A 24715-nucleotide genomic window follows, 5' to 3' on the forward strand; every position below is an offset into this window, starting at 1 on the left:
GCATGAATTAAACACAGCCAAGGGAAGACCCAAGTCTCATACTTCTCTTGCATATTCCAAAGTTCCAGGGAAATTCCAGGTGATAGAGGTTATTTCCCATACTTTTAAAGCAAGGTTGCAGACACTTGGGAATTTTGGTCCCAGTACTCTAGGAGGGCACACCTTTGTCCTGGAAAATCATACAGGAATGAATACTCTTCCCGTGACTCATTCTGCTCATTTTTCCGGCATCACAAAAACCAAAAAATAGAAATATGGCCAAACACATGATTTGCTATCCCTCTTCTTCAGGTTTCTTACCTGTTACTTACGGATAATGGCATCACCTTAAGGATTATGAAGAAGATACAATGTCCAAATATGAGCACAGTTTTGAACAAAATGCCTTGTACGAATTGGTCAATGAATAATTACTAAATAATTATGTGAATATTTGCTGAATTATATGGATCCTATGAATAATTACTGAATAATTATTGTTATTGCTTTTATTGGCAGGGCTGAAAACTCATCCCTGTGTGACCTCATGTAAGCCATGTAACTTTGTGAACCTGCAGTTTTATCATACTTGACAGATTTTCATTCTGACACAGAATGTCAGCACTCCCAGACCCCAGAAAATGCATTGACTTAAAGCCTTTGACGCATCTCAAAGCAGTGTCCTTACAGTGTCATTGGAGGATGGTGTGGGCTGCAGAGACAGATGCTTTCAAATGCGATTGATCCAGTCCTCCTTCTTGCACTTCCACATGAATGCTGGGCAGCCCAGGGTCACACCCACTGCACCCTCAACTCAGGCAAGTCCAGCAGCCAAATTGAGGAGACCCGGGCTACAGAACAGTCTCCCAAGTTCCAGGCTCACAAAACCTAGGTGGAAATGAAAGCTGAGAAAGTGAGGAGGTGGTTCAGGGGGTCACTCTTTCCTACTCATTCCTCTCATCTCAAACTCACCTACTGCACAGCAACACTGAGGATCACCAACCAACCCTGACCAGAACCTTGATCAGGTGGAATGCAACCAAAAATCAATGGTGTTAGTCCAGCTCAACAAAATATACATCAAACCATATTCCACAAGAACTGCTCGTGGCCCTGTTCTTTTCAGTATATGGGAAAACAAAATGGAAACAAAAAAATAGCCTCAGGTTTACAAAAATTCCCAAGATAGATGGTCACACATGTTTTCAGGAGACCTATATATAAATGATATTGATCGCTTGATACTTTGAAAAGTGCTCTTGTGACACTAGAATGACATCCATAAGTGATAAGTATAAAATGTAGTGCACAGTGACATTAAAAAACAAATCAACCCACAGAGAGGAAGAGCTTTGGACGTAGGGATGCCAAACTGGTCTTGGGTGTGATGAAAACCCAAGATGGTGCCCCAGTAAGATAAAAGAAATCAGCATAACAATGGGATGCAGCAAGAAGAATACTGAGATAGAAAAGAAAACATTTTTACAAAATGAATTATTCATTCACTTTCTAGTGGATACACAAAAAACTGCAGAAGACCCAGAGGATATCAGGGCAGGCTAAAAGTTTGATATCTTACACCTGTGGAAAAGCCTTAAGATGTGTTTTAACTTAGAGCAGGTGGGGTGACTTCATGACTACCATTAAGAAAATATAACCTGTTGGGAAACTGTTTCTGCTTTGATGATTTTGTACAGACAAGAGCTAAACAGTGAGGAATATGCTTAGATGTATTGGGAAAGAGATGGGTCTGTGCCATTGTCACGAGGGTACACGAATACTGAGAATGAATGCTGAAGGAATGATCCCCATTGGTGGTGACCCTCAACTGAGACCAGAGTGCCTGTGTTTCAGCAAAGCCTGGGCAATTGGAATGCAGGGCTCCTAAGATTCCACGACACCCCCACCTTCTAATTCTGTTATTGCAACTGGAGACCGTTACCTGGCACGCTGGCGACAATCTCCCTCACTCTTGTTAGAGTCTGAGCTACGGGCAGTGCCTTCAGCTCTGAGCTAAGGTACCTCGAACCTTGTTTTTGTGGTTAAGGATCCTAAAGCGCTCTGCGGAGTGATCACGTTTTTCTCAACAGTAAGTTAAGAATTTCAGTTACTGACATCCCTCAGTCCTGACTAAACCTATTTGATTTCACCAATTTTTAACCCACCATATATTTGTGTTTCTTCTCCCCAGTCCCTGGCTCCACCTCTTCTGCCACAAACTTCAGCATGGTGGTATCTGCCGGCCTTTGGTCCAGTGAGAAGGCAGAGATGAACATTCTAGAAATCAATGAGAAATTGCGCCCCCAGCTGGCAGAGAACAAACAGCAGTTCAGAAACATTAAAGAGAAATTTCTTGTAACTCAAGTGGCCTACTTCCTGGCCAACCGGCAGAATAAATACAGTAAGATCTCTAGGCTCACCGTCATGAAAGTGATGAATGATGTCCTGTCTTCTCTCTGAGAAACTAAATGCTCTCTCCATCAAAAAATAATTTCATCCTTCCTGTACTTCTAGGAAAACAGAAATGGGTATTTTAACATTTTGTTAAAGTTGGAAGACAGAGGTACCAAAGTATTTAGCAACTTTCCATGTTTGCAGTCAGGTGGGGGTGGGACTAGAGTTCAAATCCCAGTTGTTGCTTTCTGACACAGGCACAGAACGACCTGTTTTCTCCAAGAGGCTCAATCATGTTTTCAAGAATCCTCTCTGTACCATATAAGATCCTGCAGACAAGCAACATCTAGTCTGTTGTTCTAAATGTCTGGGACTAGTGAACTTTTATTCAGTACAAGATTCTGTTGAGGCCCAAAAAGCAAAGCTCTGTTCTAGTGACCCTGAGGGAAAGTTGGTGATAGTACCCAGTACTCACTCTGAGGGGCTTCAAGAGGAGTCTGCTCCCAATAGAACCTGTGGTAGCTATAAGTGACAGCATCAAGAGCAGGGAGTAGGAGCCGGGTGTCGTGGTTCACTCCTGTAATCCCAGCACTTTGGGAGGCTGAGGCAGGCAGATCACAAGGTCAGGAGTTTGAGACCAGCCTGGCCAACATGGCGAAACTGCGTCTCCACTAAAAATACAAGGATTAGCTGGGCATGGTGGTAGGTGCCTGTAACCCCAGCTACTTGGGAGGCTGAGGCAGGATGATCCTTTGAACCCAGGAGGCAGAGGTTGCAGTGAGTCAAGATAGTGCCATTGCACTCTAGCCTTGGGGACAGGGCAAGACTCGAAGGAAAAAAAAAAAGCAGAGAGTACCCTGGTGAGAGGGAAGTCCTGTTTCCTGGGGCACAGGCTCTTGTTCCTAAAGAGGAAGAAAGATCGCAGCTGAGAATGTGTAGAAGTAGCAGTGCAGTGTGCAGAGCAGGGACCCTGGGCCTGTATCCTGCTCTCCATCCAAATTGCTTGTCTTTTCTGATCCTCAGTTTCATCATTTGATCATAGAGTACTACAATAATACCTACCTCTGTAAATTGCTGCAGTGAATTACATGAGCTATTTCTTGCCAATCTCCTGGAACAGTTACTGGCACAGAGTAAACACTTTCTATTAGTTCTTCATTGTACTGTTTCTAAATTAACACAAGCTTTATTAGTATTTGGGCATATTTCCTTTATGGCCTTATGGTCTTATGTCTCATACTTTATGCTTCAGATATGATTCTTAAAATCTTATCTGAAGATATGATTTAAAAATCTTTGGCATACTTGTCCTTGGAATTCCCAGTAAAAGGGAAACCATCAGTCCAGTAGTCCTAGGAGCCTTCCCGACTGTACAAGAAATCACTGTTTCATGCCCCAGTGCAGTGTTTTGGAAGAGAGGCTGCAAGGCTTGGGACAGTGGCCCCGCATTCAGAGTCAGACCTCAGGGGCTGTGAATTCTGACTCCACTTCATTGTGGTTGAATCATCTTGTCAACTTCCTTGATGTGCCCTTGAGTTTCTCTTTCTTTGTATCTAAATTTTGGAGGATCAGATGCCAGAAAGTCGGGAGACTGAAGAGTAAAGATGTGGAAATCCCTGCCTAGAGCCTGGTAGCGGAGACAGTTTTGTCCTTAGGATGGACCTGGCTCCTGCCCTGTAGGCAGTGACCACCGCAGCATGTTCAGCCTTCCACTGAGGCAGGCGTGTCTGTCTTTTCTCAGAGTATGAAGAGTGCAAAGACCTCCTAAAATCTATGCTGAGGGATGAGCTGCAGGTCAAGGGGGAGAAGCTTGCAGAGCAGCTCAAGGAAGCTGAGGAGCTCAGGTGAGGGGGCCCTGTGGGGGCAGGCAGGTGGGCAGGTGTGTAAATCTCTGACGTACAGCAGCTCGGCGGGGAGAAGTAAGAGCTAAGCTGGGTGAGGGAAAGGCAGGAATTGCCATGGCCGGGTCACGACACACAAATATTTATCAAACAGAGAACAAGGATAATAATAAGTTATGGTTTGCAGTTGTTTCTCAGAGCCTTGTTTTCTCTTTTTCAAACAAGTAATTGTTGAGGTGAAATTTGCATAACACAAAATTAACCAAAGAAGTGGGAACCACCCAGCAGCATTTAGTGTACTCAAAATGGTGCGCCATCACCACCGCACTTATCCTTAGTCAGAATCACCTCCTGACTGACTGCGGCATCTCATTCTTCCACTCAATCAATGTTGCCTTCTTGGCCCTATCATTCTTTTCTTCTTTCAACTTTTCAATTCGCCCCATCTGCACTTGGCCTCATTTCTGTTCCTGACTTTGTATCTAGTCACCGCAAGATGCACTATGTGTATTTTCACGTGGAAATGTCCATGGCCAGAGTGAGGAACTGAAAGGATGTCTTTTTGAAACAAAATTAGGAAGACACCTACTTTTGTTTACAGAAGAGAAAGATGAGTGGAACATCATCAAGGATCTTACAGGAGCCCTCTCTGATACAGAGAAAGCCTGTAAACCATTTTCTATTCTTTCTCTTGGCCACAGACATTCCTTTAAACATGTGCTGACCTTCTGCTTGGAGGTCTCCTTGAGGACATTGTCTCAGAAATCTCTGTTGCAGTATTAGAACTGATCACTCATCCCTTTCCACTGTTAAATGTTCTCTACCATCTCACCTTAGGCAACATAAAGTCCTGGTTCACTCTCAGGCACGAGAGCTGGCCCGGTTAAGGGAGAGGTTACGGGAAGGGAGAGATGCCTCCCGCTTATTGACTCAGCATCTCCAGGCCCTCCTCACTCCGGATGAGCCAGATAAGTCCCAGCGGCAGGACCTCCGAGAACAGCTGGCTGAGGGGTGTAGGCTGGCACGGCACCTCGTCCACAAGCTCAGCCTAGGTAAGGTGGCCATTGGCCCTGATGACCCAAAACCCCAGGCTTATGAGAGACTCCAGACCTCCGTACTTTCACAATGACAGTTGTATCGGTGGGGTTTTTTTCCACTAAACATATGTGGCCATGACATGACCAGGACTTCCTGGGTAAGAACGGAGATGGGAAATCCATGGGGTTGGAGGTCACAGTATTGCAAATATCCCTCCTTCCTTGATGGAAGGTGGTCTTTGGAGCAAGAGGCAGTATCTGTCTAGTTTTAAAGGACAGGAAGGAGGCTGTGACGAGAGGATGCTTGTTAGAGTGAAAAGAGCTCTGGACTAAGAATGAAGGTTCCCAGGCTGTCTCTTCAGCAATGTTCTTAGTAACTGTTGGTGAGTGATTTATTTATCTTTCCTGGGTTACTGTATCTCGTTCTGCAAAGGCAGACACATTATCTCTTGCAAGTGTCTCTATCATTCAAATGCCGGAACACTTATGACTGCTTTCCAAAATGAGATGAAGCCTCTCACCGTGTGGTGTTGGAGAAGGCACTTGATGTGGGGGCATTTGGTGGTAGGAAGGGCTTCAGACTAGAGCACTCCCCATGGAGAGAATGTCCGTGAATAACACAGCAGAAGCCACGTGGAGGGCCTGTGCAGTCTCCTGATGTATAGAGGACTGTGGGACAAGTTTGTTTGTCCTCTCCTAAGAGAAAGAATTAGTTTCTAAATGCAAACTGTGACAGGACACCAAGCCCATGCCTGGGAATCAGATCTGTGGCGGGATGGGGGAGACAGCTGCCAAAGGCTGGAGAGAGGCTGCATAAGCCTCCAGTGATATGGGGAGCAAAAGGTCTTTTCAGTGTTTGGCCACATCTTGCTGGTGGCCCTCCAGATCAGAAACGCATTGCCTGATGGATCAGGAAACCACGCCAGGGCATTTTGTTAAAGATAAAACATGAGAGCTTTCAGTCCAATGCTGACCCATCATAGATGTCCATGTCTCTGTGCACATTGGGCTGACTGTGCCTGCAGAGTGTGAAGTGGGAAATATCTGAACGAACACTTCTGTATTTACAGAAAATGACGAGGATGAAAATGATAAAGCTGAGGAGGTTGATAAAGTACAGGAATCACCTGTCCCCAGGTAAGACTGAATAATCAGGAGCAGGTAATGGGTGGTAACATATGGAAAAGGTCTCAGCAAGAACACAAGGGGAGTGAAGGTAGTCACAGATTCCAGATGCAGGATAAAGAAAGCTGCAGAATGCACTGATTTTTTTGCACTCACCCAACAAGGAAATAGGCCTGTTAACATGTTTGTTCATTGTCTTCATGGTACCTGTAAGCAAGACCCTCAATAAACTCACCAGCCCCAGGGACTTCTTGCACACACAGAGAAGGCCTGTTGTGAAAACCAGGAGGAGGTGCAAAGCTGCTTTCTCCATGGTTGTCTTTAGGTTCTCGTTTCGAACGATAAATAGCAAAGAGGCAACAAGCAGAGGAATTAGGAAGTACCTAGCAAAGTTAAACACCAGGAAAAGTACCTAGACAAAAAAAATTACATTTTATCTCACAATGTTAAAATAAAAAGGCCTAGAAGGCACACCATGTCTGGAGTCTATAATGGGTCCAAAGCCTGCATTCCTTTGGCCACAGTATGAGAAATTCAACCCAGCTTAGAAATGGTGCGGCAGCTGTTGTCTCTCTGTGTGTGCTGTGTGTACTGTACAGGGATAGCTGAGTCTTCATCCTCCTCAGCTCCTATCTGTCCAGTGCAATGAACACCGGTTGCTCTCTTCCTCTCTGGCTCCCATGGCCGCCATGCTCTGTTGCAGAGAGGAGAGGATTGCCTGTTCCCTCTTAATGGGAACCTCTTGTTTGCTTTCTGGAACCACTCCCTTATGCCTCTTGTCAAAACCAGCTAGGACTCCCTGGGGTCCAATCCCCCTCGGTTTAATCTTCTGACATCTCTATCCCACCTGGCTCGTTAGGGAGGCACAGAAGGCTGAAGAAAAGGAAGTCCCTGAAGACTCACTGGAGGAATGTGTCATCAGTTGTTCAAATAGCTATGGCCCTTCTAACTCCAACCCTCCTTACAGGAACACAAAAATCACATTTGAGGAAGACAAAGCCACCTCAACTCTGATTGTAGATGGTGAATCCTCTCAAGATGAATGGCAGGATGCTCTAAACATTCTCCCAGGTAACCTCTATTTTCCTTGTGTCTCATACCTCTGTCTAAGCTATGGAAGATCAATTCTGAGGATGGGCTGTATACACACATATTGGTTTGAGTCAGAAACTAGGATGGAGCTAGGTGCAGTGACTCACATGTATAATCACAGTACTTTGGGAGGCCCAGGTGGGTGGATCACTTGAGATCAGGAGTTCAAGACCAGCCTGGACAATATGGTGAATCCCATCTTTACAATAAATACAAAAAATTAGCCAGGCATGCTGCTGCATGCCTATAGTCCCAACTACTCAAGAGGCTTAGGTGGAAGAATTGTCCAAGCCTGAGAGGTAGAGGCTGCAGTGAGCTGTGATTGCACTGCTACACTCCAACCTAGGCGACAGAGCAAGACCGTGTGTCAAAAAGAAAAAGAGAGAGAGAGAGAGGGAGAGAGAAGTGAAAGAGGAGAGAGAGAATGAGAAACTAGGATGGAATATTAAACACAGATACCAGTGGATCAGAGAGCTTTCCTGTCCTCCTTGGCCAATGTCATGCCTTTGTCATCCTGGCCCCAGTATCAGGTTATTGGAACAGAAGCAGGTGTGACAAAGCCATAGCTACCCATGTACAGGAGGAGTACAGGAGGTATCTGTCAGGCCTCCTAGCTCAGTTCCTATGTCTCTTGTCAGCTGCAATGGTGTAATTTGTGTCTCTGAACAATGTCCTTGGAATTTCTTTGCCTGTCTGAGGCCACTGACAGCCTTGTCCGTTTATTTGAAGATGTTGTTTCCTTGGTTTCACTCTCCTCATCTCCAGTCTGGATCTCCTTTAAACCAGCTTGTCTCAGCTATTCAGTCAACTGAAACCAGGACGTCAACACTTGTACCCTTATCTTGCTTATAAGTTTCCATAAAGCAAGGCTGGGTCCTGAGTTCTTCACCCCATGAGTGGCCACTGTTTCTGTGTAGCGCCACAGATTTCTTTTCTTTCTTTCTTTTCTCTTTCCTACTTTTTCTTTTTTTCTTTTTTTTCTTGTGATGAAGTCTCACTCTGCCACCCAGGCTGGAATACAGTGGCATGATCTTGGCTCACTACAACTTTTGCCTCTAGGGTTCAAGTGATTCTCTTGCCTCAGCCTCCCGAGTAGCTGGTACTTCCAGTGTGCGCCACCACGCCTGGCTAATTTTTGTATTTTTGGGAGAGGTGGGGTTTCACCATGTTGGCCAGGCTGATCTTGAACTCCTGACATCAAGTGATCTGCCTGCCTTGGTCTCCCAAAGTGCTGAGACTAGAGGCATGAGCCACCTGCCAGCCCCACAGATTCTTTTTTAAGCAAACGTTGTTAGAATTAATCTATCAGTTCAGTTTTCTATATAAATTTCTCTAACCATTCATTGACCATGATATACGAAGAGATAAATCAGTATTGCAGCAACCCTTCTGGAAATCAGTTAGGGCAATTTTTGAAAATCTTAGGGAAAATGATTTAATTGTTTGTGCTGACTCAGGTCAGAGGATAAAAGATTAAGATCTACCAGATGAGGGAGATTTTGTCCCACGGATCTGAAAAGCAGGCTCATCTACTTCTGTCAAGACTTAATCTAGGGCACATTAGAACGTTCCTGTCAGAATATCACATTCTTACACTGAGAATATTTATGTCCTTGTGCTATGACTGGACACTGATTTGGTCTTGTGTGAAGCATGATTTGCTTAATGTGACCTGCTCTTCTGAATTTGTTTACAGAACATCAAAATGATCATGAGGAAGAGGAAGGGAAAGCGCCAGTGTCCCCCAGGTAACTCTGTAGATTTGTGGGGTGTTAGTACAATAGTGACACCTGCAGATCCAGGGAAAAATAGAAAGTGACGAACAGAACTGCCTCATCCGTTCATCTAGCTGCAAATTATACGTTTTAACAATGCTGTCTTCTTGATTGTGGTACTTGAGTAGGTTACAAATTTCTTTCTTTCTTTTTTTTTTTGAGACAGAGTCTTGCTGTGTCTCCCAGGCCGGAGTGCAGTGGCATGATCTTGGCTCACTGCCAGCTCTGCCTTCTGGGTTCACACCATTCTCCTGCCTCAGCCTCCCAAGTAGCTGGGAATACAGGCACCTGCCTCCATGCTGGGCTAACTTTTTTATTTTTATTTTTAGTAGAGACAGGTTTTCACCGTGTTAGCCAGGTTGATCTTGATCTCCTGAACTTGTGATCCGCCTGCCTTTACCTCCCAAATCCCAGGTGTAATACCACCTGGGATTACAGGTGTGAGCCACCGCGCCTAGCCAGATTTCAATTTCTTAATCCCCCCCTTGTATAGGAATATGCAATTGGGTGAGCCAGGTGAACTAACCAAACTCAGGGATGACACCTGTTCTCTCCCATGTGGTTAATCCAGAGTGAGATGCATGTATGCTTTCTACATATTTGATGTCAGTGTGTTGGCAAGTATTTCATTACAAAACAGGGAAATGGTAATTCATGTCAAAATATTTAAAAAATGGGCTTTGAAAAGACAAGATCTGTGTATCTGGAATGCCTCAAGAGCTGTGTTTACTTGGGTGCTGCATGTAAACATCAACACGTTTAGACATAGGAAGCCAACCCCTATGTCAGTTCTCTGCACTGCAAGTCGTGATCGCAGTTTACAGGGAGAGTCTGGGACCTCCCGCGGCAGCTCGTTTGTGGCAAACGTGCTGAGCACCTGCTGCTTGCGTTTGCTCTGTCCCCAGGGCAGTCACATCCACCCCACATTTAGAAGGATAGATTTTTCTCTCTTGGAGGAGACTACCCCTTTGGTCTCTGTGACCACTCCTTTATGTGTCCCATGAGATCACCTGAGATGCTGTGGTGTTTAATCCCTCTTGTCACTCCTCTCCTGTCTGGTGCATCAGGAAGCTGCAGGAGTCTGAAGAGAAGGAAGTCCTGCAGGACTCCCTGGAGGAAAGTGTTTTGACTTCCTGTAGTCACCATGATATGTCCCAATCTTACCAGCCTTGCGAAGGCACCTTCTTGGCACTGGACGAACAGAAAGTTTGCTCTGCTCAGGATGTAGCCAGCGAACACTCCAATTCCAAAGGGGAGGAAACCCCACTTGGTTTCCCAGGTAGGCTCCCTATTCTTTGCACCCCACAACCGGTCTAGAATGACAGATGCCATACCTTCAGGCAGACCCTATACTCATATACAGGTTAGAACCAGGCTCTAGGATTGAGTTTGAAGAAGGCATCCCATGAGTCAGAGAGTTTTGCTCCATCCTAGCCCCAAATCGCATGTCATCTTTCATCTTTGCCCCACTAGCAAATCACTGTACCCAAGGTTGACCTGACAAATTCATATGCACCCCTGCAGCCTGGATGCAGGATTTATCCGTCAGTCCTCCCAATATAGATTGAATCCGTCATCTCACATGGGATCTTCTACTTTTCCCTCCCAAACAGCCTGAGTTTTTATGCTGTCCAAGGCCACTGCAGCCATTTCTATATTCCTGGGGCTGTCATCACTCTTGTTGCCTTCTGTCAGGCTAGACACTGTCTCTTTTTAGTTGGCTTGTCTTAGCTAAGTAGTCTCTGAGTACCAGAACATGAACACCACTATTGGACTTTTGATGTTTCTCTGAAAGAAAGCTGGGCCCTGAAACTCCCTACAAGATGAAAGGCCAGTGTTTCTGCATAGCATGAGAGATTCTTTTGATGCAATCTATCCATCTAAATGTGAATTCTACAAAACCACCAACAGTAACTTATCAGAACGAAGCATGCTGAATACTGCAGTAACCCTCCTAGAAAGCATTGAAGTGGATCCCCAGGCTCTCTTAGTGAAAAAAGATGTGTTTAACAATTTGCTGTGGCTCAGAACAGAAGGGACTGTGATGATGACCTGTTATATTAAGGAGATTTGCTCCATGGCTCAGGAAAGTAAACCTAGTGGCTTCTCACAAGGCTCATGCTGAGGCCTCCTGGAAAGTTCCTCTCACAATAGGCTGTTATTACACTGAGTATATTTATGCCACTGTGTAGGTTTGGACACAAGTTTGTGCATGTATGAATGGGATCAAGTTCATGTGTCTGGTTTTCTCTCAATGTATTTGCAGAAAAGCAACTTGGTCTTGAAGAGGTGAAAAGACAAGAAACGATTGCTCCCAGGTAATTGAGAAAAATCAGGAACTGTCAATTCAGGGGTGATATCTCTACAACTCGTATCCACAGAGAACCAGAAAGTCCTGAATGTACCTAATTCATCCCTTCAGCCAACCAGAAATGATCCTTTTGAACAATGTTTTCTGTTTTCATTGTGATACTTGTACTATTTGCCATTTCTTATTTGCCATTTCTTATTAACTTCTCAAGTTCAGTACACAAAACCAGTTGACCTTGTGAACAACTAATCAGTCACAGAGATTTCCTGCAAGCAGATATGTTCTTCTTATGGTTTCAACCACCCTGAGATGCATATCTGCTTTCTGCTGGTTTTGCATTAGCACAGTGGTGAGTATTCCACGGCAAGAAAATTTGATAGAAAAATCATTATTATACCATGCCACAATATTAAGAGAAAGGGGACTTGATGACATGAGATTTTGGGGATATTATAATGCCTCAAAATCTGTGCTTACTTGGCCAATACATATAAAATTCAATACAATTTAAGAAAAAAGAATGAAACCACTGTTAGGGACATGATAATCAGTAAGTCTGACTGTACCATACAGAAACACTCGGTCTTCTTCCTCAGAAAATCATAATCTGGCCAATTCATGGAGTACCTGATGCTTCTCTCTCTCATCTCTCTTTCCCTCTCTCTGTATTGCTCACCTACCCCATGGCAACCACACTGCAACCCACCAAGAAGAGGAGAATACTGAACTCTTTAATGGGTTGACCATTTGCTTTCTGTGATCACTCCTTCATGCCTCACATGAAATCCAGCTAGGGCTCTGAAACTTTTTGGATTAATCTGTAGTCCTTCCTACCCCGCAGGCTCAGCAGGGAACCGCTGAGGGTGGACAAGCATGAAGTCCCCTGGGAGTTACAGGATGGATGTTATTTGATTGCTTCTGTTCTCCCTGACCTGACTCACTCCTGCCAGCCTTATAGAAGAACTTTGTATTCTTTTGAAGAAAAGCAAGTCAGCTCGGCTCTTGTAGACAGTGAGTACTCCACTGTGAACATGATAAATCTCTAATTGGTGACCCAGGCAGACTTTGTAATCCTTGCACTTCGCACTCCTGGCTGGACTTAGATGTGTCATTGGTGTGGGCATGACTCATAGACACAGGTTGATTTGCTGGAGCTTAGGCTGTAATGTTGGCTCTCCTGCTACACACCTCCTTCTGTATGACCTGGTTCCTGACAAGCCATGTGTCAGTGCTGGTCTGTGGCCTGGGGATTGGGGGCCCCTGTTCTAAATCATCAAAACCTGAGTATTTGGTGAAGAAGACTGAATATTACAGTTTCCCTCATACAATGCAGTTTAGCTATTTGCCTAGAGTCTGTGGGGAAAAGGATTACTTTACTGTTTGGCCAGAGTCAGAATGGAGGATGCTGGGATGATGGCCTATGAGCACAGGCAGATTTTGCCCCATGGCTCAGGAAAGTCAATAAGCCAGTTCTCTCAAGACACTACCTTATGCCTCCTGAAATATGTCTCTCGCAGTATCCTGTTCTCATACTGGAAAGTTAGATGTCTCTGTGTTAGGACTGGACAGTGAATTGGACATGTGTGGAGGGGAATCAGCTTAATGTGACAGCCCTGTCTGAATTTATTTGTAGAAAATCTAAATGACCGAAAGAAGATGGAAGACCAACAACTACTGTGCCCCAGGTAAGTCTCAGGAACTGTAGACTGTTTATTCACTGTTGACAGCTGGAGACTCCAGACCTAGGTAAAACAGAAAGTGCCATACACACACACACACACACACACACACACACACACACATATATATATCCTTTCAGCAAGTCACAAATTATCCCTAGTCATAAGATTGTCTGTTTTCATGGTGGCACCTGCATAGGATCCCATTACTTGCTCCCTCTGACATTTAGTAACCCGCAGTTGGTTACTCAGGTCAACACACCTGACTAGTGAGTTCCTGCAATTGCCCCTTCTCTCTTGGGTGCGGGGCCACAACCAGTGTGATGCAGACTTGATTTTGGCTTGTTTCTCTCTTCATCATGTGTTAGGACTTTGGCAATAGGAAAAGGAACTAGAAAAAAACCATAGCCTGTCACTATATTGAGAATAAGAGGCCTGCCTGAAGGTGAAAGGTTTTGGAGCCTACACTTCCTCTAATGCTACAATCATGTACCTATTGCATATCAACTTCAACTCATTTTATGCAAAACCACTGAAGCCACTGCTTTAGTAATCTCTCCATACTGTGTGTCATGAGGGTGATAATAGAGGGCTTCCTTTCTCCCTCCCCATCGCCTTATAATCTGGCCAGTTCCCTGAGCACAATCCCACACCACATTCCCTTGGAAGCCACACTTATCCCACAAATTAGAGGATACTTTTCCTCCTTTTAAATAGATTCCCATCTCTGATTTCTGCAACCACTGTCTCAAACCTTCCACCAAATTCAGATAGACCTCTGTGGCACCCGATCTTCCATGGATTAATTTTTAGACCTTCCTACCCCAACAGGCTCAATAGGCAACTACTACAGGTGGAGGAGCATGAAGTCCCTCAGGAGTCATGGGATGCAGCTGACTCGACTCTTCCGATCCCTCCTGACCTGACTGGCTCCTACCAGTCTGATATGAGGAGTGCTCTGCATTCATTAGAGGAACAGCAAGCCTGCGTGGCTCTTGACGTAGACAGTGAGTACTCCGTTGTGAAGGTGATATAAGTCCTAGGTGGACCCCAAAATCCTTGGGCCTCCCACCTTTGGCTGGGCTGAGAGTTGTCAACACTGTGAACTGGACCTAGATATACATGTAGATTTGCATCACTCTGGAAGCAAGTCTGAAACAAAGACGTAAGATTGGGTCCATGAACTTTGGCCTCTTCCTAGTCTCAGGCCATTCTTATGGCATCCTGGACCAACTGTTAGGACACTGGACCCCAAGCAGGTGTGAAAAATTCACACCAATGTACGTAACACATGCCCAACAGGTGTCTGTCAGGCCTCTTAATCTGAATAAACTTTGTCTTGCCAGCTATTGTGTTCCTTACAAGCTTCCTTCCCCAACCATGTTCCTTCAGGTTCTACCCCTGCCCAAGGCCAGTGGCATCTTTGACTACATTTCTATTAGAGATATTACCCAGATTTCAATGAACCAAGCCTCATTCTCTTTGTCTTTGATGTTGGCCTGTCCTAGCAGAGCAGTCCATTACCTTTTGTTACGTTTGCAGAAGCAAGACTGGGCCTCGTCACTCCTAGATGCCACAAATAGCCAATGTTTCTTTATAGCACCAAAGATTCATTTTGATTCAAGAGTCTGTTGATTCCCCCCTTCATTCTAATTTCAGTGTCTAACATCCTCGCAACCATGAACAATATGGGTATTTAATGATAGAAAGCTAGATATTTCTGCTAGAAAGCAGTTGGGGTATTTGCTTTAAATTGGTGTGAAAAATGTTGCATAACTCTTTGCACAAAATCAGGAGTGATGATATTGGGATGATGATCTACCACAACAGGGAGATTTCACCCCTAGGCTTAGGGAAGAAACCCAGAGCACCTCTCTCATGACAGGACTTCAGGCCTCCTAGAATATTTCTCTCACAGTGTCCTGTTCTCCCACTGAGGAAACCGATGTTCCTATGTTAGGATTGCACAGTGGAATGTTTGTGTGTGTAGGGGAACCTGCTTAATGTGTCTGTCCCTGTCTGAATTTATTTGCAGAAATTAACAAGGATCAAGAGGAGTTAGTAGACCAAGACCCGCCATGCTGCAGGTAACTCTGAGGAATCATGGACAGTCAATTCAGTGTTGATATCTGGAGACTCCACATGCAGGGAAAATCAGAGTGTGCTGAATATACCTGTTTTATCTGTTCAGCCAACCATGAAATAGCCATGTTCATAATGTTGACTCTGTTCATTGTATACCTATATTTGTTTTTTCTCCTTATTAATCCCTGTAAATTGTACTAGTCTGCATTCAGTTGACTCAGTTGAACTGATCAATCACAGACATTTTCTGCGGCCCTCTTTTCTGTCCTTTTTCTTAAAGTGAAGAAGAGGTGCACATCTGATGTCTGCCTCTTTGACAATACCATGTTTGCAAGTATTTGATAGCAGGAAAGTAAGCGAAAATTACTCATGTCCTGCTACAATATTGAGAGCAAGGGATGTTGAGGATGCACTCACTCTGTCTGTGAAGCCTTAAGGGCCTGTATTCATTTGGCCAGTGATGCTAATTTCAACAAATGTATGCAAAAGTGCTGAATGCACTGTGTCATGGCCGTTTCGCACAGGGATTGTTCCATCTCTTTCCTCCCCAGCTCATTGTCTGTCCAGTGCACTGAGCACCTGCTGCTCTCTGTCTCCTGCTCGAGACAGGGAAGCATCCTTGTATCTCTCTGAGGGGACTGTCCTTTGCTTCCTCTGGTCCCTCCTGTGAGCCTCCCTATAGACCCAGCTGAGTACAGTGGTTTTGGTTCTCTCTGATATTTACCTTCTGTCGTCTTTACCCACCAGACTGAGGCAGGAGCTGCTAGAGGTGGAGGAGCAGGAGGTCCCAGAGAACTCCCTGGACGAAGTTTACTTGACTCCTTCCGTTCCCCATGACCTGTGTGACTGCCACCAGGCTTATAGCGGCACTTTGTACTCACTGGAGGATCAGCTCGCCTGCTCTGCTCTAGATATAGCCTGTGAGTACTCCAGCCTGAAGATCACAAAGCTCCGCTGTTCTCCCAGGCAGCCTCTATCTGTTTTGCTTTGTGCAACTTGTGCAGCTGAGGCAGTTCATCTCTGTGGGCAGGCCCTGTATACTGAGCCTGTTTTGAATCTGGCTCTTGGATCTAGTTTTAAGCACAGACATCCACTAGGTGGAACTTCCTCTTCTTCTGTCCCAACTGGCTCATCTGTCACCTGGCATCTTCCCACAAGAGCAGGCTGTGCGTATCCAAACAGACCAGAGAGGGGGATGGTGAGGGATCATTGCAAAATCTTGACAACAGTAGCTCACCTGGAGAAATCTGTATAACAGACCTTCTTTTTTAATTTTATTATTTCATTTTATTTTACTTTAAGTTCTGGGATATATGTGTAGAATGTGCATGTTTGTGACATAGGTATACATGTGCCATGGTGATTTGCTGCGCCTATCAACTCATCATCTAGGTTTTAAGCCCCGCATACATTAGGTATTTCTCCTAATGCTCTCCCTCTCCTTTCCCCTCAACCCCCAACAGGCCCTGGCATGTGTTGTTCCCCTCGCAGTGTCCATGTGTTCTCATTGTTTAACTCCCACTTATGGGTGAGAACATGCGGTGTTTGGTTTTCTATTCCTTTGTTCGTTTGCCCAGAATGATGGTTTCTAGCTTCATCCATGTCATTCACTCTGCAAAGGACATGATCTCAATCTTTTTTATAGCTAGTGTAAGGAAGGTGTAAGGAAGGGGTGCAGTTTCAGTTTTCTGGATATGGCTAACCAGGTTTCCCAGCACCATTTATTAAATAGGGAATCCTTTCCCCATTGCTTGTTTGGTGAGGTTTGTCAAAGATCAGATGGTGTCATTCTTTAAGATAGGGCATCTCTCTTTTCTGAAATTATGTTGCTAACTGCATGCCCTGAGCAGTGCCCTTATCTCTTTTCTGGCCACCCACACGTGCTTGCAGTCTTACTCAATTATTTTGGAGGTCTGTTTCATGATTTCTGTTTCCCAAGGAAGATTCTCTACTTTAGGGGTCCCCAATCCCTGGGGCCACGGACCTGTGTTGGTTCATGACGCACAGGAGGTGAGCAGTGGGCGAGCATTACCGCCTGAGCTCCGCCTCCTGCCAGATCATCAGCAGCATTGGATTCTCATAGGAGCTTGAACCCTATCGTGAATTGTGCGTTTGAGGAGTCTAGGTTGTGCACTCCATATGAGAATCTAATGCCTGATGATCTGTCACTGTCTCCCATCACCTTCAGATGGGACCAACTAGTTGCAGGAAAACAAGCTCAGGGATCCCAATAATTCTATATTATGGTGAGTTGTATAATTGTTTCATTATGTATTACAATGTGATAATAATAGAAATAAAGTGCACAATAAATGTAATGTGCTTGAATCATCCCAAAACCATCCCCCCTACCCTGCTCAGTGGAAAATTATCTTCCTTGAAACTGGTCCCTGGTTCCAAAATGGTTGGTGACCGCTATTCTACTTCCTCTGTGGTAGCTTCCCTCCACTGAAGCAGTCTAGTGTCCTTTCCTCCATGCAAGGCCATAGCTTGCATCCTCTGTAGAGCGCTAGTAGATTTTACATGGATGGGATTGTAGTTTCAATCATGTGTTGGTCTCAGTGCTATATTCTCACAGAAGGCATTGACAACTAGTATATCTGATGAGGTGCTGGCCTAACTGATGAACAAAGCAGAGTGATTCCCGTCCCCATGATCTTCAGAAAACCCTTCCTCTTAGCAACTTCCCCTTGAGACAGCAGCTTCACAGGATGTGTAGAGAAAAATATCCAAGGTTCATTTCTTCTTGTTCATTTTTTTTTTTTTTGAAACGTGGTCACTCTGTCACCCAGGCTGGAGTGCAATGGCATGGTATCAGCTCACTGCAACCTCCACCTCCTAGGTTCAAGCAATTCTTGTGCCTCAGCCTCCTGTGTCGCTGGGATTACAGGTGCCTGCCACCACGCCCAGCTAATTTTTGCCTTTTGAGATGGAGTCTTGCTCTTGTTACCCAGGCAGGAATGCAGTGGCACGATCTTGGCTCACTGCAACATCCACCTCCCGGGTTCAAGTGATTCTTGTTACTGAACCTCCCAAGTAGCTGGAATTATAGGCGCCCGCAATCATGCCTGGCTGATATTTGTATTTTTAGTAGAGATGGGTTTCACCATGTTGGCCAGGCTGGTCTTGAACTCCTTACCTCAGGTGATCCACCCACCTTGGCCTCACAAAATGCTGGGATTACAGGCATGAGCCACCATGCCTGGCCTAATTTTGCCTTTTTAGTAGAAATGGGACTTCACTATGTTGGTGAGGCTGGTCTCCAACTCCTGGCCTCAGGTGACCTATCTGACTCGGCTTCCCAAAGTGCTAGAATTATCAGCATGTGCCACCATGCTTGGCCTGATTGTTGGAGATTTTACCTATCAAATCATCTTCTAGTAAGAGCAAGGAACCCTGTGATGTCCCCCAAAATATATGAATATTTTATAATGAAATTAGCAACAATGCCAGGTGCAGTGACTCACTTCAGTAATTCCAGCACTTTGAGAGGTCGAGGGAGGGGACTTGCTTGTGCTCAGGAGATTGAGACCAGTGTGGGCAACATGACAAAACACTGTCTCTACAAAAAATTAGCAGGACGTGGTGACGCACACCTGTAGTCCCAGTTACTATTTGGGGGGCTGAGGTGGAAGGATCATCTGAGCCTGGGAAGTTGAGTCTGCAGGGAGCTGTGATTGTACCACCACACTCCAGCCTGAGCAACAAGGAGACCTTGTCTCAAAAAAAGAAAAAAGAAAAAGAAAAAAAGAAAGAGAAAAGAAACTAGCAACAAAAATGTTGGCCTCTATCCTATTTTGGTAAGTGCCTTTGATGTTGGGACCATCCCCTTTCCTGTTTTCCATTTCTCCCTGAGTTTCAAATAAGCAAAGACTTTTTCAGGATCACAGCAATTCATGAAACAGAAATAAAATACACATTGACTTTGCATCGGCTGTATGCCAGGCCCCTGGCTAGGCAAGCTCTGTCCTTGGTGTAACTCGTTCAGTGCTCCAGGGACACTCCCAAGTTTGCGGTGGCATCTCCATGTTAGAGCTGAGGACGCCGAGGCTCAGAAAGGTCCACTCACTTGCCCAGGATGTCTTGACTAGTTGCGGTGGGAACATAAGCCCCGTATCTACCTGACTCCAGAGCACAGTTGCTGTTATTTCTGTGTTGGCGAGAGAACGTGTCAGGGCTGAGCCGACATGGGTGCTCACCCTTTTTTCTTTTGTAGAAATTAATTTGGAATGATTTCAAGTTGAAACAGAAAAGTTGCTAGCCTGGTACAAACAACTCCTGCAGCCCCTGGTGCAGATTCCCCAAGGAGGAATGCCTCTGTGCAGTTTGTCTGTGAGCAGAGCTAGTGGTTCCTCCAGTCCCTCCAGGGGGACCTACAGCTCCATGGGGCTCTCCTTGGAAAATCACATAGGGGATGAAAGGTCTTAGTCTCTCCCCAGCCCCTGTCCCCAGGGTTTCTACTCTCAACTTGGCCATCCTTGAGCCCCTGTAAATCTGCAGGGCTCTGTCTGAGGAACACCTCAACCAGGACAGGGCTTCTACAAGGAGGAAGGGAAGTGCTCAGACACATGTCTCAGAAGTGACATGCCTCTGATATGAGCCGGCTCTGCCAGAGCATCATGAAACAGGGGTCTGGGGAGGCAACAATCCTCCATGCAGATGGGTGGAGATGAATGAATGCACCTTTCAAATTACACAAGGATGCATCCTGTGTGTGGGTTCACGACAATAGTGTGTGAATAGTGTGCACAGTGCGCAGCCCTGACCCCAGCAGTGGTTTCCACAGGTGGTCTGCTCCATCCATCCTCTCCCTACAGAGGAAAGCTTGGTAGAACCAAGGAGGATACAATCTAAATGATCACTTGATCTATTATTGAGCACTTTTTCCCACCTGCCCAACTCACAATACTACCGTATTTTAGAAGCTTGAGAAAATGTTTTCCCTTTTCTCCTGAAAATGCAAAGAATATTCAAAGTATAAGTTTAATAAGACTCAGTAGTCTAGCAAAGAGGGACAAAATGACATGACAAAATTAAGTAGTGATAATTTAAAACATTCCTAGACATTGATTCTAAATAGCAAGTGCAGAGGATCAGAAAGAGAGACTTGTGTTTGCCCAGTCTTCACCCATGAGATTTGTTGTTTTAGCATGTTGTTCTCATTTGCCCAATATGAACTACCTTAAAATCTTAGAGTGTCCTAAGTGACTGATGGTTAATGATGAGTAAACTGTGTCCTGAGTAACTAAGGAGGCCACACCAAGCCAAGAGAAGTGCTCCTGGACAAAGACCCAGAAACTGGAAGGCACCCTGTGCAGGGCTGGGCCAGGGAGCAGCCAGCCTGATCCCAGGGGAGACTCTGTGTAAGGGAGTGGTGGGAGGTGATGCTGGATAGGATCATGGGGCAGAAGATGGAAGGAGCACACAGACAGAGTGAGCGGGGAGAGTGGGCAGTGGAGAGTTTTCAGAAGCAGAGTACGAACGTGGAAAGAACAGGGCTTTTGGGTGATAAACTGCTTGTGGTATAATTGCTCGTATGGAGATGGCAGAATCAGAGAAAGCAGTTGCAGGGGTGTATGAAGTCAGGCATCAGTGATGAGTCTGATACACTGTTCTCTCAGGAAGACGAAGGAGAACAGATACACGGAAGGCATTTTTAAGAAAACTTAGAGAAATCTTGGTGAGAATGAGGATGTGCAGAGGGGAGGAGAGAGAGGAGCCCTGCAGGAACGTGGATCAGGCCCTGCGCGCCCCATCCCTCTTCTGAGGCAGATCTGGACTGGCATGAGGCCACTGGAAGTCTTTCCTTAGTCCACTTTCTGAGAGCGTGATTTCCTCTTCCTGTGGAAATAGCGATAATTTTTATGAGGGGTGCTGCCCGGACCCCACTGGAGGAGCGGGTAAGATGAGGACTGTGCTCGGTGTTATCTCCCTACAGAACCACACACGCTCATCAGTAATACCTGTGGCCCCTAAGTGTCCGTGAAGGGACTGGTCCTTCTAATACTTTGCTTATGGCTGCTGAGACCCTCTATATGGCAATAAGATGTATATGTGTGGGCAGGTGGTAAAACCATTATAGGCAATAGGAAATTCAAAATATCCCGGAACCCTGAAAAGCTTTCCTCATTTAGTATTTGGTCTATAGGATCCCAGGCCCCTTTTCCATGGTTCTTTCTCAAAGCCTGGCAGCTCTAACTCTTGCCCTGTTCTTATACCCCTTTGTGTGGAGAGAAACAACTCCTCCTCTCCTAGGCTCTGAGGGCTCTCTAGAACTTTCCCTCTAGGCCACCGGAAAGAGATCAATAATAACAGAATAATTAGCATGACCTTGTTAGCCAATCCAAAGCTTTCTGGGCTGAAACAGGGGCATTTCACTTCAGGGACGCCCAGCCTGGGCACCTGCCATCTCAGCATCCCCAGGCACAAACAGGAAAGGTGACCATGCCTGCATTTACATGATGTCTGTCTGTGTGGCCTGGGTCACTGGGTGGCTTTACTGAGAGGCAGGGACATCAAGGATAGGCATTCTGGGCATGCGTAACAAATGGAAAACTGAGGTTGTTACTACTGAAGACCCTTCTCTTTCAGCTCCCACCCAGGCAGCTTGTCCCCACGGGCCTTGGAGTGGAGACATCAACCACCACCTGTCAGAGGTGGAGGCTTCACAGGCACAGCCAGAGCCGAGAACCCTGGTGCCCAGTTGTCTGCGACTGAAACTGGATCAAGGGTTTGACTGTGGCTATGGCTTAGCCAGGCGGGGCGTTTCCTCCACCACCTGCAGCTTCACAGCCAACGCTGATCCTGGGAAGCAATGGCCCTTCCAAGGTAGGGAAGGAAAGGGGACCAGGAAGCTCTAATCCGGGTGTTGGTGGTCATGGTACGGTGGGTGGAGGAGACAGTGGGGCCTCTTCATGCTCCCTCAGAGTCAAGTTGAAATCCACGATGCTCCAACCCAGTGAGGTGAGCAAGAGCCTGGGACTTAGGATCAAATTTGCTCTCAGGCCCTGGCTTTGCCACTGTCTGGTTGTTCGCTTTGGCCAAGGTTTTTATCTTTTTGCTATTTATATCTCAGTTCCCTCATGTGAGATACCTGAATAATCGTATCTACCTGTAATCATTATTGAGAGTATTAATTATGATAATTTCCAGAGGGCCGGATTCAATAACAATTGATCAATAAACCTATGAATAGATGATATCGAATCCTTTTCTCTTTCTGGCAAATTTGCACTTAGAAAGTGACTTCACATGCGGTGTTTCGTCTGCGGTAGAGCAATTGTTAGGATCTCTGCTTTCTGGGGACCCCTCTTCCATTTCTTTCTTAGAAAGTCTCCTTTGCCAGCTTTCTTCCTCTCATTACCCATCCCTTATGAGGCCAATTTTCCTTTACCAGACACTTTCAATAATAACCTATTAGGCACATTCAGTAAAAGTGTAAATCCTGGCCCACAAGTCATTCTCCCGACGTATCCAGCTTCTGCTTTTTCAGTTTTTTTTTTTTAAATAAAAGGGCAACCTTCTCATGGAAAGTGTACAAATCAGTCTCTTTTATGAAACTCCATTTAGTTCATCATCTCTACTATGTCCACAGCCACGTCCTCAGTTTCCTTCTCCCAGGGATCCACTTCTGCTCAGATCTCCTTAAAACTCTGGGTCGCGTTCATCCTTACTCTCCGTCCCACTCGATATCTACTCCTGGATCCCCTGGGGCTGCCTGGTGCTCATCTGTCAGGCGATGCCCTCAGCTGAGGAATACGGAGACCCATGTCCTCAGGAGGGAGGGTCATGTGACGTAACGAGCACCATCTGGATCCCTGGAGAGGACACACGGAAGGCGCTCAGTGAGTGTCAGGGAATGCATAGTCCCTGACATGCGCCGTGATAACTTCGAATATTTAAACATATTTCTTCTCACTGGAATCTCTTTTGTTTCTCCATGGATTCCCACACCCCCAGCCAAGACTCACCCCAGTGGCTCAGACACGCCCTCTCTTGCTCATTTTCCCTGGAGTCTAGAGCATGAACCAGGCTCCGCGTAAGAGAACAGAATGAATGCCTTTTGTTTTATTTTCCTTCACCTGGTGATTTCTCCTGGCTTTCCAACTGGTCATTTGTTTCTCACCACACTTTTTCTTCTCAATATTCTCCTGTTTCTATTTTTTTCCAATTTTTATGGACGAGAAGAGTGGTTATACTGTTACATTCAATAGCTCCCAAATCCCTGTATAATATTTTTATTAGATTAATATGTATATATAGATATATGCATTTGTGTCATTTATCTTATATATTAAGCATATTTGGTGTATATGTTTTATAGGGTATATATACATGCAGTTGATCATATAATGATGCAAGTTTTGTAACTTCTCCATGTTTAGTCTTCCTGGTTCTTTTCTCTCATCAGCTGCTGTCACCTCTGTCTGATCTCACCTCTGTGCCCCATGGGCTGCCGCCCTGCCAGGCCCTGCCATCGCCTTCTCCTGTTTAAGCTCAGTTCTGATTTCACTTTGATTTTGCTTGAGTTTTATAATCTCTTCCTTCCCAAAAGCACAGTCTATATACAGTATGATTTCCTTGCCTTATCTACCTGTAATCTATTTGTGTTTCTTAATCCTCTGTTGTTTGAATATTTTTGTGAATTGGGAGTGTCTTTGCTTCCTGGCAATCTTGTCATTACTGGGTAATGTAAGAAAGATCAACAAAAAGAAAATATCAAAGTGACTCCATTGGCTTTGGACTCCACTTTTCCTTATTTGACGTTCTTTGGGTAGAAGGAAAGTCACAGTGAGAACATGGATGCCAGTGGATCCCATTGTCTGTGGTTTTATTTTCAGAGCTGGGTTTAGAGCCTTCCCTTGGAATGAAGAACCCTCCCCAGCTGGAAGGTGATGCTCTTGAAGGCTCAGCTGACAACACACATGGGCATCAAATCATTGGCCACATTCATGCCTCAAGTGTCCTAAAACCAAAGATGATCAAAAGAAAACTGCTGTTCAGCAAGTGGAGACTGGCATGCAGATTCCCTTGCCTGCAAGCCTAGGGTACGAAGGTAATCACATCTACAGCTCTTAGCTGCACTCACTCCTTATTTCTGTCTGTCTATGATGATAGCTCATTCTCCCACTGCTTTTCTCTTCCCTATTTGTGGGTATTGTCTGAGGCCCCTGCTGCTTTTCACATCCAGGTTCTTCCTATAGTCTGCTCTCCCGCTCCTTCCCAAAAGACTGGGACATGGAGTTGTAAGGGAGTGGGTTTCTCTGCAAAGGGCCCTCTCCTTCTACAGCCCTCTGCTTCTGAGTGTGCATGGTTGATGCTGAGCACATCCTCTCTGGGTGGTGTGAAAAGCCATCACTCTGCTCCGGACAAAGGGGATCAGAATGAAAGGGTCATC

At 45.4% G+C, this 24715-nt stretch overlaps 1 protein-coding gene across 1 annotated transcript; it reads left to right on the forward strand.

The window, feature by feature from the left end:
- LOC111549585 (neuroblastoma breakpoint family member 4-like) lies at positions 1–24364 on the forward strand. The gene is made up of 15 exons (XM_023222735.2): positions 1–797; positions 1914–2072; positions 2171–2380; positions 4115–4217; positions 5052–5266; positions 6322–6388; positions 7236–7447; positions 9165–9216; positions 10383–10522; positions 11510–11561; positions 12396–12565; positions 15269–15320; positions 16066–16238; positions 21910–22146; positions 24159–24364. Exons 3-15 carry the CDS (start codon positions 2206–2208, stop codon positions 24362–24364), a joined length of 1854 nt encoding a protein of 617 aa, XP_023078503.1. The 5' UTR covers positions 1–797; positions 1914–2072; positions 2171–2205.
- The last annotated feature ends 351 nt before the right edge of the window (positions 24365–24715 follow it).

Source organism: Piliocolobus tephrosceles, chromosome 1 (assembly GCF_002776525.5).
Source record: "Piliocolobus tephrosceles isolate RC106 chromosome 1, ASM277652v3, whole genome shotgun sequence".
Classification (NCBI taxonomy): Eukaryota; Metazoa; Chordata; class Mammalia; order Primates; family Cercopithecidae; genus Piliocolobus; species Piliocolobus tephrosceles.

What these genes read in the sequence shown, in the direction of transcription:
- LOC111549585 (XM_023222735.2), top strand. Translation starts at nt 2,206, where the DNA reads ATGGTGGTATCTGCCGGCCTTTGGTCCAGTGAGAAGGCAGAGATGAAC. An exon ending in CGTCCACAAGCTCAGCCTAG is followed by an intron (nt 5,267 to 6,321) that starts GTAAGGTGGCCA and finishes CTGTATTTACAG; the next exon opens with AAAATGACGAGGATGAAAAT. An exon ending in CTCTGCTCTAGATATAGCCT is followed by an intron (nt 16,239 to 21,909) that starts GTGAGTACTCCA and finishes CTTCTCTTTCAG; the next exon opens with CTCCCACCCAGGCAGCTTGT.